Source organism: Gracilinanus agilis, chromosome 4 (genome assembly GCF_016433145.1).
Source record: "Gracilinanus agilis isolate LMUSP501 chromosome 4, AgileGrace, whole genome shotgun sequence".
NCBI lineage: Eukaryota > Metazoa > Chordata > Mammalia > Didelphimorphia > Didelphidae > Gracilinanus > Gracilinanus agilis.
Window position 1 is genome coordinate 488,215,489 of NC_058133.1, and position 15,227 is coordinate 488,230,715.

The 15,227-nt window shown below is 43.5% G+C and overlaps 1 protein-coding gene across 1 annotated transcript in view; it reads right to left on the reverse strand.

Annotated features, from left to right (window-relative positions):
* The window catches only part of BLMH (bleomycin hydrolase), a 53,067-nt gene extending 38,642 nt beyond the window's left edge, over positions 1–14,425 (reverse strand). The window contains exons 1-6 of the mRNA XM_044672902.1: positions 14,187–14,425; positions 13,210–13,425; positions 9,545–9,654; positions 8,030–8,165; positions 2,239–2,327; positions 423–515 (exon numbers count right to left, since the gene is read on the reverse strand). Coding sequence (XP_044528837.1) covers positions 423–515; positions 2,239–2,327; positions 8,030–8,165; positions 9,545–9,654; positions 13,210–13,425; positions 14,187–14,199 — 657 coding nt within the window. The 5' untranslated portion in view covers positions 14,200–14,425. The remainder of the gene's footprint in view (positions 1–422; positions 516–2,238; positions 2,328–8,029; positions 8,166–9,544; positions 9,655–13,209; positions 13,426–14,186) is intronic.
* Between the last annotated feature and the right edge of the window lie 802 nt (positions 14,426–15,227).

Genomic DNA, 15,227 nt, shown 5'->3' on the forward strand with positions numbered 1-15,227 from the left:
ACCACCATATAAATCTTACTTCACCACTCCTTTAGATTATGATGACACTTCCAATGGCCAAGAAGCACTATTTTCATTTCCAAGGGGTAGATGCCCTTTACCAGTGAACCTTTGATACTGTGGTATTTCAAGATCTTCCCCCATAATCTGTATCCCTCTCCATGACCTAAACCATATGGAAAATTAATTATATGCAAACTGTAATTGAGTACCAAAGTGGTGGATGATTCAAAACGAGGAGGCCTGGATTCTAGTCCTAAATCTAGGATTCAATTTTGTACCTTAGTCTCTCCAGTTATAAAACAAAAATAACAACTGGGCCTCTGAACCGCCTTCACCAGGAATTTATAAATAAAACAGATGACTGTTCTTTGAGTTCTTTGGAAGAAGAGAATTAATGGCAATCTAATCACTATTATTACCTCTTCCATCATGCTGTCCTGGGTGACAGAGATATCTTCTTCTGTTGCTCCACTTTTTACCAAATTTCTTAGTCGTATACAATATTCTCTCATCTGTGAAATGAAAATGTTGATTACTAAAGCACGTGTCCTAAATCAACTTTAATACAGAACTGTCAATGGTCTGCTAACTCACCCCACATAAAATTTGTGTTGACTCATGTTAAAAACAATTAAACCCATATGGAGTTGCTCCTGATCCTGCTTATTACCCTTTTCCCAATTGCTCCATTTAAACTCAGAACAAGGTATTGCTAAAAATACTTTACAAGAGGAATAACCACCAGTGCAACCAAAGTGTGCTAGGGAAAGGACTGCTTCCAGAACAAACTGGGCACTGGAGCAGAATAGCAGACATCATCTCTTATTCTTCAGGCAGGGACCACATTTACAGGTACCACTTAGTCTCGCAGATTTAACATTCTCTAAATTTTATTTGTTGGTAACTTTTTCTTTCCTGCTGAGCAGTTGGGACTAAAGCTATGCCACTACCTAAGGAATGAGTGGTCTCATTTTATGGGTATGATTGGGGATAGGACCCACTCTTTCAAGTGGCAAAGAAGAGCATGGCACATTGGAGATGAAAGTGAGTATTCTACTAGCCATGGTGCCAAAGAGTGCCAGAGCAGAAACATCAGACTCCCAGGTTATAATGAGGCCCAGGGCACACTGACTGTGCATTCCACAGGTAAGAAGTTCCAATTCACTTCTAGTGATGGTTAAGTCATCTAAAGGTAAGCTGTCATTAAGTTTAAATCAATCTCCCAAGGAATGGCAAAGCCCAGTAGAACCCTTTGGTCCACAGAAACGAATTATAGCCTTGCAACTCCCAAGACCAAAAAGGCTTAAGGCTGACAAAGAGCATGGAGAAAGCCCCCTCTTCCTGAGGGCAGGTTAAGGTGAGGATAGCATAATAACATCAGCTTGACTGCCAGCTTCCCACAGAACTCCTAACCCACATCTGCCCCAGGCTCTTGTCCATAGGAGCCAACTGTGAGACCAGCCACCCACATTCTTTTTTTTTTTTTTTAACCCTTACTTTCAGTCCTAGTAACAACTCTGGGACAGAAGGGCAAAGTGACTTCCCCAGGATCACACAGATAGGATGTTTCTGAGACCAGATTTAAAGGTCCTCTTACTTTATCTATTGAGGCACCTAGCTGTCCCCTTATACTAGAATTCTTTCAGGCCACTTTCCTTCATGATATGAATAAAATGAAAAGCAGCTTGGCAGTGAGTCAAGAACTGGCTTTGAAGTAAGGAAGACTTGGGTTCAAGCCCCACCTCTGACCCATGATGGTTATGTCTTCACTTCTCAGAGCCCCAGGCAACTCTCTAAGACTAGCAGTTGCAGAGCAGAAAGCACTGGATCACTCCACTTTGGTAGAGGTGAATTCCTGGCACTAAGGACATGACAGGCTTTCTAGTCAGGAAACAGAAGTAAGGAAAGAAATGAACAAAACATTCTAACACTTGTCTACATGCACATCAGAAAACACTAAAAAGCACCTAAGCCATGAAGCATGATCAGAAGATAGAGAAGGATAACAAAGGAATTATTTCTGCCCACTTACAATCTACATGTTTACCTGCCTGGACAGACACACCAAGCCAGAGTGAGAAGTAGGTGGCAGGATGCCTTAGAGAGATCCTGAGAATCTGGAGGAAGAGGACTGCTCATAGGCACCTCTGACAGGAAGATGACCCAATGGGAGCTTTGGAGCTCATGCCCCTATGCAAAGGAAGCTCAGATTGACTTTCTCCCCAGAGCTCTTACCTTGTGATTCAGAATGTCATTCATTCTTCTAGATGCCTCTGTTGTATGAGACTCAGGGAAGCACTTCTTTGGGACAACCCCATATTTTTCTAAAATTAAAAACAAAAAATGTCCACTGTTCAAAAACCTAATCCAGAGTTAAGAAAGCAGCATCCCTGGAGAGAACCTGCCAAGCACTCATAAACTACCAGAGCAAATAACCTTCTGGGGAGGTGGCAAAAGAATTATTATTCTCATTTTATTGAGGGGGGAACTAAGGATCAGAGGTAAGATGATTCTCTTAAGATAAAGGAGCTCTTAAGAAAAGCTAGAACCAGACCCTAGGCCTCTTGACCCCAAGACCAGCCTTTTCTGCTCACCTCTTGCCATTACCCCCATCCACTCTTCTTCATAAGAGTGAACAAGCTAGGGTTCCTTTTTGATTTAATAAGTAGATGACTTCCCCTGCATGTTTTCCAAGCTGCTATTAAAGATGGCAGAACTCAGTTTGCTTAACTTTTATGTCACAAAGTTTCCAAAGGCATCTGAGTACCCAATAACCAGGCATTTTTTCCCAAGAAAACCCTCTTTGGTTGGATTACAGACAAACCATTTTCAGACCAATCTATGGCTCTGATTTGCTCCCAGTTTACCTTAATTAAGGGCTTCTTGGAAAATGTAAGCTCCCTGAGAGACGGCATGACATAGTGGGTAGAGGGCCAACCCAAAAGCCAAGGAGATCCAGGTTGAAGTCTTGCTTCTGACCTGCCATGGCCTTGTAGCCCTAGGAAACTCACTTCCCCTTCAGGTTTCCTGACACCTCTCCAAGACTGTTCAGGGTAGGTGCCAATCTGTAGTGGTCAAGAGAATCTCCTCATTGGGTGGGCCCCTAGACCAGTGGCATCAACAGGTCCAGGTTCTATTCCAGTCACCTATTAAGTGCCTAAGTAATGAATTAATAGGTCCTTGAAATAAGTTAACCCAACTGAAAGAAACCATTCATCTTTAAAAAAAAAACACAAAAACACAACCTCCCACCACCCCACCACCCTTACTTTCTGCCTTATCAATTCTAAGGCAGAAGAGCAGCAAGGGCCAGACAATTGAGATTAAGTGATTTGCCCAGGGTCATACAACTAGGAAAGATCTCAGGCCAGATTTGAACCTAAGTCCTGATTCCAGGCCTGGCACTCTATTCAATGTGCTATGAAACCATTCATCTTGAAAGGTTCCTCTAGTTTCCAACGCATCCTCCACAAGCTTTGAATGGACACTTCAGGGCCAGTCAACAAAACTGTCTCAACAAAGAGAAGCTTGAGTGCAGACTTCAAGTATTTGGAGAATTTATGTGCATTAAGAAAGCCAAACACACCCAAAGGAAAGAAGCCCTATCCTAGTTTTGAGTTCTTTTACAATAGTCATTCAACAAATGGCTTTTACATATGCCATTGCTACTGCTCCTTCCATATTATTATCTTACTGGATTGTCAAAGGAAAATTAGTCTTAAGTTTGTGGCATCTTAGACTTCCAGAAAATGGGGTTTCTTTCTAATATTGAGGGGAAATTAATGATATGAGCTACAATTATATAGCAAAGTCAGTCACACTAATATGGAGAAACTGCCAAAAGGCCAGTTCAATCACTGACCTGTGATTTCTGTTGCCAATTACAAGTGTTCCCCTAAAAGATTCTTGTCAGAAAAAGAAGAATCAAGGGCAGTTTCAAGTGAGATGTTCCCATATGATACAACCTCTGCTCTGATTCTTGGTCAAATCTAAGTCAACATCTAAAGCTAGTTAGATTCTAGAAGGGAGAGAGCAGGGAATGAACAGAATAATGAGTTCTACAGCAAGGTCAGGGCTTAGAAAGCCGAAAAGGGGAGACTGAGACAAGAGGCCCACACAGAGTCCAGACTGAAACACTAGAGTTCCCTGTGACTAGCACCTCAGGTTTAACGTATCTAGATGAATAATGCCATACATATAAAGGAATGCCATATACCCACAGAAAACCTATCTGTGTTAAGGCAGTTGAAAGAAACCAGATGGGGAATGATCTCCCCTACATTTGAGCCTCTCAACTTTTCTGAGCTCACTCATCTTTCTGACTAAACCTGAATGCTGAACTGAGACCATGGTCCATCGTGCTCTCAGCTGTCACAAATACCACAAGAAGTAGCAGGCCAGGCAAATTCAGGTAGATACTTGGGAAATATTTTTCCATCATACATCTAGCCTGGCTCTCTACACACAGTATTTACTTTGGCTCAGTTTCCTCATGTATAAAATAAGGGGACTGAGCCAGATGGCCTCTAAGGCCCCTATCAGCTCTAGATCTATTACTGACACTGTACCAACCCCAAATTCAGAAAATCTTCTTTGCAGAAGGAAAATAAGGGAGAGATATGGTAGCCAAGGCCTCCCATTAAAAAAGAGCAGACTTCAGAGCACACCAAGTACAATCTATACCTGCACAAGAATCCTTGTTACAAGAACCCCAACCAAACTCTTGAGCCTTAATCTCAAGACTTTGTAGAGAGAGAACCATTCCACCTTGGAGAGTACTAACTGTTGGGAAGCCAGGTCCTGTGGCACAATGGACAGAGAGCTCATCACTCCATCACCCACTGCCCCAGGCAACTCTACTTCTGCATCAGTGGAAGGAGTTTACTTACTGGAAGTTTCCTACATCAATGAAATCATAGGTCAAGAATTTTAAAAACCTAAAACTGCTTCTCTGTAATTCCCCTTGGGGCAAAATAAAACAAGTATATTTCTTCTTCAAGTAGCAGTCTTATAAATTAAGGAAAGCCTGGCCACAAGTTTATTCAGTGCTTCCTGAGGGCAAAGAAGATTGCCCTGGAGCTTCTCTACTTTAGGCTAAGCTTCCTCAGAGTCCTTTTCTGCATAATCTCCAGTTTGTCAATGTCCTCCTCATAAAGGAAGGCCCAGAACTATATTCAGTTCTCCAGTTGGAGTCAGCCAATGATACTTCTCTGAGTATAACTTGTGATTGGTAGCCAAATCATACTTGTAGAGCACATTTAGCTTATAGTCCACTAACACTACCAGACCTTTTTTTCAAATAAGCAACTACATAGCACCATATATCTACTATTTTGTACCTGGTGATGCTGATTTTAAAAATATAAATGTAAAATCTCATATTTACCCCAATTAAATGTCAACATCCTAAATGCAGGCCCTGTATTTTACCCAAATTCTATCAATATTACATCCTCCCCCAGTTCCGTGTCATATGCATATCTGATAAAGGGCATTTTGGCTTTTACCAGGAGTCAAATACAAAACTTGGGGCCCTTCAAGTAGAATCTTCTTTTCAACAATGAATTTTTAATAACTATTCTTTGGGTCCAGTCCCACAACCAAATCCACTTATTCTAGAATCTCTCCTACTTTTTCCCCCACTTTTTCCAAAAGAAAAGAATAATTCTCTCAAATTTTTTTGCTAAAAGCAACAACATTCTGCTGATCTGGAAACCTTATAAAGAAGTCTACTGACTCTTTATGATTGCAGTTTCCTTTTCTAGATGTTCACCAACCATCCCTTGAATGGTACATTCTAGAAATTTGCCAGAAACTTAATCCAGCTCACTGGCCTCTATCTGCAGATTCCATTACCCACCCCCACCCCCTCCTTTTGTAGGACACATGCCCCTCCTGGGATACCTTGCACATTCTCTGTAATTTTTCACAGACCACTACAAAGGCTCCTCAATCAGTTCTTTCAGCCCAAGAATTCAGGGCCTTCAACTAGTCCTCCCGTTTTCAGCATCACCCCAGCCCCACACTACCCTGGAAGCCAGCCCTCCAGCTAATCAATATCCTTTATTAAAAAGAATGCCCAAACTGTATCCAGTTATCCAGGTAGAGTCAGCCAGAGCAAAGAATAGAAACATCCTTCAGGACCCAGTGCCTTGAACTCATCAGAAGTAATGAAATGTTCCATCCCTACCAAGTTATCCTGGGTATCAGCTCCCTCGGTACCAGTCCCTAAGCTATTTCTGTTTTTCCTTTCTAGCCCAAAGATCATTCCCTTAGAAGCAAAATAAGATTATTGGTCTTCTCCCTATGGCTTTCACTGTCCCATTCTTTCTTTATTCATCCTCTCCTCCCCAATAAAGCTAAAACAAACAAAAAAAACAAGAACAGCAGATTTTTTTGATGCCCTAAGTTTTTCTCACCAGCAGTCCAGGCAATATTTTTACAGGATTCTATCATGCTTCTATAGCCATCCTCCATTATCGTTCCCTGTTTCTATCCTCTGTACATGATGTCTTCTTACAATCTAAATATGGGTTGATATTCTCTTTGGAATATTTCCTCTTTTCTTTCCCATCAGAAATATTTCTCTCTTTGTTTTTGAGTTTTATTCTTCTCATCATTTGTATACTGTCTTTTCCTGGAAAATTTTAGTCCTTGGAGTCTAACTTTATTTTCTCTCTGAATTCTCTGAAATCTGCTTTCCTCAAACTTGAAGTGCATGTCAAACTATTCTTGGCTTACCTCTCTTCTCTCACAAATTCTGATACAGAGTGGAATGGGCCCTTGTCACTCCATACCTGGACAACTGTAATTGCCTGACACTCTCCCTTCCCCACTCCTGTCTACCCTCCACCCAACTGCCACAGTGGTCTTGCTAAAGCTCCATTCTGACCCTGTCAACCTCTAATTCTCATAAGTCCAGAGGTTCCATATTACTTCCAGGATCAAACAGCCAATAGCTAAATTTTAAAGCCCTTTGTAACCTGGCCTGGCTTCATACATTTTACTCCCCTCTATATACTCTGCAATCTGGTGACACTGACTTCCTTACTGTTTGCATGACTTACTGGTTGCCACCCCACCCCCCATGCCTGAACTAGTCCCCTTCCTTATCTCCATCTCCAGGATTCCTTCAGAGCCCAGCTAAAATTCCACCTTCCACAAGGAATCTTTCTTAATTCTCCATTAATGCTAGTGCCTTCCATTAATCCTATTGCCTCCAATTCAGCCTGTTTATTTCTTGTACATACACAGATATTTGCATGTTATACTTCCCATTGAGCCTTGAGCTTCTTTGAGACCAGAAACTAGCCTTCTTTTATTATTCAGGGTTTTTAGCACATAGCAGGCACCTAACAAAGATCTCATGACTTGACTTTTCCATTCTATCACCTCGAATTCCCATAATTTCTGTCTCTGCAACAAGTTCCACCTTGTAGGTGAGAATTAAACCTAAAATAAAACTTTCCCTCCTTGGTGTCTCTACCTTTTAAAGGATGGAATTATTGAGACAAGCCAAGAAGTCAGCAGCTATTCTACTATAGGTAGAGAGCTCTAGTAGATATGTATATATTGTTCCCTCTGATTACTATATCATGTTCTCCCTCATCAGATTAGTGAATTGTTTTCTGGACTTTTCATCTATTTCCTCTTTCTGTACAGGTGGTCTATTGCATAATCCATAATCCATAGATGATATCAATTGTGTTTCTGCCTAAACATATCTTCACCTTCCTCTTCAAATAATAACTAATCTGGTACTAGAATGCAAGCATGGGCCTTCAAGTTTCTACCATTTTTGCCCACCATTAATAAAAGGGTCATCAACAAAATGGTGGGTATCCTGAGGAAGGAATGAAGGATGGTGAAGAGCAGAGCTAAGATAGGTTCTCCAAACTATACATGAACCCTTCTATTTGGTCAAATGTATGTCACAAATTAGCTACTAATTAAACACCCAGCATTAGAATCCTAAGTCAATTTCAGGTCCTTCAATCAATCAACAATTTAGGAAAGAATGACTTACCAACAATGTTGACTAGCATATCCCACTGTCCACCATCATTTGCAGGATTAGTAAGTAAATATTGCACCAGCCTTCCATCTTCAGGTTCCTGGGCTGTTTCAACAAAGGCATTCAAAAAGAAATAACAGCGTTCAACCTGCAACATAAGGCAAGTCAGACAAAAGTGAGGTGAAAACTCAGCATATATACCAAATAAATTTAGCCAATGGGACACTTATGGGCCTCATGTACTATTTTATTTTCCAATCAGTCTGGATCCTGAATGTCAAAATATGCCATCAAGAATCTATCAGTGAGGAGTAGCTAGGTGGCTCAATGGATAGAAAGCCAGGCCTGGAGATGGGGGGTCCTGGGTTCGAATTTGACCTCAGGTACTTCCTAGCTGTGTGACCTTGGGCAAATCACTTAAACTCTATTGCCTAGCCTTTACTGCTCTTCTACCTTAAAATCAATACTGACTATTGATTCTAAAATGGAAGGTAAGGGTTTTAAAAAAAGTCTACCATCAGTTAAGTGTATCTTCTTATATTTAGGTACAGAATGAATAGTCTATTCACACCATAATAATGATACAATAGTAGAAGTACAGACTCAAGACCAAGAGAGGCACTAACCCCACTGTAATATACATTAGTCATACTCTATTGTAAATATTGTGTTCTATTCTCACTACCATATAGGAGAGGCATGGACAAAAAAAGTGTACATTCAGAAGATCCCACTCAGGAGGCTCTGTGGGACTTAAAATTATGTCCCACAAGGACTGGTGGAAGGGTCTCAGGAAATTAAAATCTGAATACTTGGGGAGAAAAGGATCACAAGTCTTGGCAGGGCTTTCATATGGAAGAAGGAACAATTTTAATTTGCTGGGTCCTGAAGGATCTAATTAGGCCCAACAATTGAAAATCCAAAGATTCAGATCTGGGTTCCACATAAGGAAGAACATATTAGCAGAGTGGTCTAAAAAAGGAACTCCCTAACTAATAGTCTTTCAAGGGGTGGCTAAATGGCCACCTGTTAGGAATGGTATAGAAGGGTTTGATGCTTCAGGCAGAGGTCAAACTAGATGGCTGTTAAGAACCCTTCCAACTATGAAATGAAATTCTGAAGCATCACTGTTTTTCCTCAAGTCCATTTTAAAGCTCAAGACAACAGTCCAAACCATTACTTATTTTCTAGGCAAGTACTACACGCAATTGGGGATATAGCCTTAGAATGGCTAAGGCATCTAAACAATCTAGCAAATGATCAGAAATACCAACAGGTAAAGAGGAAGTGAGGAGAAGAGGAAGCAGGTAATGGTGCAATGAGGGACTTCTCTGCCTGCTGTTAGCAGCTGTCTTTGTATAAAGAGGACTTGTCTTTGATACCTCAGAGCATAACAATGGTGAGTTACCTAACAGGGCTAGAGGTAGCCTTGAACTGGAAATGCAAGCTCTGAAGAGGAGGTCCCTACTGAGAAGCTGTGGGTGACAATGCAATGAAAATGATCCTGCAAGGAGTTCACTCCCATACCTTGTCCCAGAAAAATAGATAAGACTGACTGAATTCAAATTCTTCAATATTTAATTTCTTCATAAAAGGAAGCCTCATAACGTTCAGACATGAAAAGATCCAGCATCTTCCTGGAAAAAACAAAAGAACAGAAACTACAATTCACTGTATTTGCCTATATTGCATCAAGATACACAAATGCATTTCCTGGTGGGCATCATGTCATAGTCTTGGACAACTCAAGAGTAAGACAGAGGCAGGAACAGATAAAAACAACTGGAGACATGGCTCCTCAAAAGAAGGCCTGAAAACTATTAACATTCTTATGAAAGAATGTTCCAAATTTCCAATAAGGAAAATGTGCATGGAGATAACTCAAAGGGTTCACCTCCAACCCAGTGAGATAACAAAAGTTGGAAAGAGTCAAGAGTTGGAGGAGCTGTATAACTAGAGGGAAAGCAGCCACCTTAGTGGTGGTGAAGCTCTGGAATGGTCCAATCAGTCTGGAAAGCAATCTAGTGAGAAAGTGACTAGAACATCCATACCCAAGAGATCCTGCTGCGAGGCTTATACCCCAAGGAGATCAAAGACAGAAAGGTCTTTAAAACACCTGAGTATACATAGCAGCACTTTTTGTGGGAGTAGAGAACTGTGCCAAACATTTTCCATATGCCACATTCTCCTAATGTTATTTTATTTAGTGGACCTTATGGTGGGGCTGGAGAAATAAGGAGAAAAGGTCTGCTTTATTTTAAGGCTATATGGTGATAACTTGAAAATTACTTGAAAATATATTGAATAGTCTTGGTGCTTAAGCCCTGTATCTGATCTTCTGCATATGGGAACAAGTGTCTCCAATAATGCCAGCATCGATGATGGAGAGCAGATAGCCAAGGAAGCCATGCCTGATCAGGTGCCCTGAATAGCTTCCTCTGTTGAAAGTTAACTGGCCCATGAGAAACAAACACAAGACCTAGGTTCATTTATACAGTCTCAATCTAACCAACCTACAGATGCAAATATAACATATGAATGCAAATACATGTGTGGTCCTCCCACTTCTAACAGGCCTGGAATGAAGAGGTGGAAGTTAGGGCTTTGCCCTAGAGTGTTGAGCAGCAATTCCTCCAAACTGTCTCTCTCTTAGTATCTTGGCATCATTCTACTCTACTGGGTCCTGACTACTTGTGGGGGTGCCCGCATGTCTTGCCTTCCAAATCCTTCCCAATTCCAAATCTTCCTATTTCTATCCCTAGCACCACCATCCTTCCCAGTTCATAACCATGCCATTATCCTGGACTCCTCACCTTCCTAGCCCCGACATAAGCAATCAGCTGCCAAATCTTGCTGTTTCTCCTTTCAAATTTCTTGCATTCCACACCTACTCTCCACTCACATGTCTACCACCTTAGTTCAGGTCCTCCTAGTCTCTTCTTCAAATTATTCCAGCAGCCTCTTCATTGGCCTCCCTGCCTCTAGCCTCTCCCCATTCCAGTCCATCACACACCCTGCTACCAAAAGAATATTACCAAAGCACAAAACTGACCACATTACCTCCATTACTCAAACTCCAGTGGTCTTCTGCTGACTTGAGAATCAAATATAATTCCCTTGATCAGCATTTTTTTTAGTAACTCTTACCTTCTGTCTTAACTTGATACTAAGTATTGGTTCCAAGGCAAAAGAGAGGTAATGGATAGTCAAATAGAGTTAAGTGACTTGCCCTGGGTCACACAGCTAGAAAGTGTCTGAGGCCAGATTTGAACCCAGGACCACCTGTCTCCAGGCTTGGCTCTTTATTCACTGAACCATCTAGCAGCCTACCTTGTTCAGCATTTAAAGCTCTATATAACCTGCCTGTGCCTTCCAATCCAATCAAACTGACCTTCTTGCTGTTCCTCCCTCCACAGTAATGTGCCATCCTCTAGCTCTGGGTCTGGCAGAGACTGTGTCCCTCTCCTCTGACCCACCTTGGAATGCCTTCTCTCCTAGTCTCGCAAGAGGCCCTCTTTAAGATGCCATCCAAGCACCATCCTCTGCATTAAGTCTTTCCTAAGCCCCTCAAACTACCTAGTATCTAATGACTTTGTATATATTTGTACATATTTGTTTTATATTTATGTGGGATGGTTTTCTATGTTCTTGTCATCTTATCACTCGACTTTAATTTCCTTTCCGGTTAAGACTGCCTCATTTTTTGTAGTATCCCCAGTAGAACTAATTGATTGTTCTAATCAATCACAGGATACTCAGCTCTCCTGGGAGGGAAGCAGAGTGAAGTCACTGGCCAAAATGGGACACAACCCACCATTGTCCCCTTATCCCTCCTAAGAGTAGACTCAACTCCAGACTAATTCCAAGCTTCCTTTGCCCTCTCTTTCCATTATGCCCTCTGGAACTCTCTGCCATTAGGAAACCCTTTCACTCTCAATGACTTCCTTTCTCATGTCTCCTTCCATGTTCCAGAGCTCACTGAAACCCAACTATTTCCTAAAGACACCACATCTCTTAGCACTCCCACCAAGGTTAGCCACTTATTCTCTTACTCTTTCACCAACTTCATCAGGAGAGAAGCTGACATCATCTGTTCTCTCCAAAGCCACTTTCAGACCCTCCCTGAAACCCTCACCATTTAGCACTCATCTCTGACTCTTTAAAATTTATTCTGTCCTATTCAGCTCCTTCTTCTGGTCACCTATGGTCCTCTAAGTCATCTCCCTAATCCCCAATAAGTTTATTATCCAAATGAGTCATTTCCATCCCAACCTGTAACTCCTTGAAGAGCCCTGGCCACTAGTTTCTTAGCCTCCTCAACTCCTATGACTCTTGGCTCCAATCTATTTCAAGTATACATAGACTATTCAGTCATTCCTTGGGTCAAGACTTCTGTTAACTTTATGTGCCATGGACCTAATGTGTTTGTTTCATTTTAAATTTTTTTAAAAGAAGGAAACATTACATTTATGTTAAAGGTCAGTGAAAATAAAGATGTAATTTTTTTTCTCATTCAGATTAATTAGACCCTAAGTTAAGAGCCCTGCCTTAAATCTAACTCCCTTTCCCCAACTGAATTTACTAGAACTAAAAACACCACTATACAGATACTGAAACATGAACTTTGAAATGCTTTTCCTATCATGAGGGTAGACCTCTACTAATACGCCCACACACTTTGTTGAGATCTCCCTGGTGAAGAAAGGCTTTGATCAATCTGTGGCCACAACAGAACAGAATAATGCTACCAGAGAACAAGGCCATGACTTTGGTTTCATCAGGATGATGCTTAAACCAAATGGATGTTAGTTAGAGTCGGGCACTAACCAGTTACAGATGCCCCCATCAAACACAAACAGGTGCCACTTAGAGTTTCAACACTTAAAAAGGACTGCTGGTGCATGCTTTACTAGCTATGGCAGACATCAGTAGACAGAGTATTAGAAAGAACAACAGCAGCATTAACCAGTACTGATCAGGAAGTCAGTGTTCGTGGCATAGAGTTAAAAGTGGCTCGTGCTAAAATACTTAAGGAAGAAAAGGCAGTCACTCTCCTTGAGGTACATCTAAGTACTATTTACTTCAAGTCCTGTAGTCTGAGCATTACCCATATGACAGCAATGGAATATGATCTCAGGAAAAGCAAGAAGAGTAGCCAAGAAATCCAATCTCCAAAAGTAACTTTCCATTACCTGAATTCTTCTGATTGGTGACTGGCTTGCCTTCCTGAGGCACAGCATGCTGGAAGACATGCTGTGTGTCCTGCACTGTGGACCTCCTCAGGCAGATGTCTAGCAGGTCATGGGTGCTCCCAACATTCTGGGCCAGGGAAAACAGTGGGTCACTGTTCAGCTTCTGGATCAAAGTAGCCACCTTCAAGGGGTTCAGTCCAGCAGGGTGTTCACACACTTGAATACAAAAAGACAGACCAGAGCTAACTAAACTGAGGATGCATCTCTCCAACCTCACCACTAACTCTGCAAATTTCTCACATCTTTGGATGGCAGAAGGTTAAGGCTGGAAAGGAACTGAGATACAATTTAGTCAAACCCATTTAGGAAGGAAGAAACAGGTCTTGGCAAAGTAAAAATGTGCTCAAGTTTAAAATAACAAATTGGCTTCCCTCTGTGGGACTTAGTTTCTCAGATAGGCCAGAGAGGCTCTAAGTCCCTTCCACGGTTCCATAAACCCAAACTTTTATGACTCCCAGCCTAGGAACCTTCCCACCAGTACATCCTTAGAAAACGCAGTTTAGCTGGGTCACCTTGGGGTGCTTCTATTACCAACCCCTCAGTTTCCAGGTCTTGTCCAATGAAAGGTGGGAATGGATGAGGTACAAAGTCCCTTCTAGTTCTATTGCCCTGACCCTAGCAGAGTGGCCTCGGTTCGCCCCCTCCCCCCAGTTTCCCTGTCCTGTCCAATGAGAGGACAAGAAGACGCTGATCCTATTACTCCGGCCCCGGCTGCGTGGCCTTGGGGCGCTCCCTCCCGTCTCCTCCTGCCTCAGTTTCCCCGTCCCGTCCCAGCAGCGCCGGAGGCCGCTGGGTCTCTTCACTTACCTCCCGGGTAGGGGGGGCTGGGCGCACGCAAGCCGCGGGGCGCGCGCACGCAGGCTCCCATCTCTCTCCCCCTCCCAATGTCCCCCACCCCCCACACAGCCGGCTCTCACTCTTATCGTTCATGGCGACGGCGGCGCGCGGCCTTGTAACGGTCGCTGTCCGGGGTCCCGAGGAGGGCCGAAGGAGGTGCTGGAGGCGGCCGGGCCGGGGCCGGGACCGGTCTGAGCCTGGGTCCGACGGGCGCGAGCAGGCGCCGGGGTCGAGCGGAGCTGGGCCGGGTTGAGCGAGACAGGCGGCGGGATGGAGCTTTGGGACACCCGGAGCGCCGGAAAGAGGAAACGGACTCGGCCCCGGCGAGGCCGGAGGGAGAAACGGGGTGCGCCGAGGGACAAACCTCGCCCCTTGCGTTGCTGAGTCAGCGCCGTCGGGGGAGGGGGGGGAGAGAAGGTAGCCCCGCCTGGGGGCGGGGCGGGCCGGCTCCGTGACGACCAAGAGTACGACGCCGGCGGCTGCGGTAGCAGCTGCGGCACCTCCCATAAGTGTGGCCCCTTGGGGCAGCTCACTAACCAGTCATCAACTGGTCACCCCAGCCGACAAACACTGAGTGCCAACTGTGTGCCCTGGGCCACGGGACACAGTCACCAAAGAGAAGGCCCAGGTCTGGCTGGAAGGACCCCCGAGACCTTTCCCTCTCATTAGACCCTTCCAGGCCCACCCCCACGTTAGACAGAGTTATGTGCCCAAGGTCATCTCGTGGCTCCACACTCCGCGGTACAACCTGTCTCCCCATCCTGAAGGAGTTTCCCAAAAGTCTTAGGGCAGTGGAGCAGCGAATCGGATACACTCTGTAGCCCGGGATGCGAAACACAAACACAACACATACTAGGGTATCGGGGCAGGGGCTGGCCAAGAGCTGGCCTTGGGGAGCCTGAAGAAACATAAGACAGTGATCCCCGTGATGCCAGAGACCTGAGAGGAAAGAAGGAAGCCCACCACCATCTCCTGACCTAGCGCACGACCAGAAATGATAACTACATACACATCTTCAAGACAGTAGCCACAGCCAGCCAACCTACCTTCCTTCCTTCCTTCCTTCTTTCCTTCCTTCCTTCCTTCCTTCCTTCCTTCCTTCCTTCCTTCCTTCCTTCCTT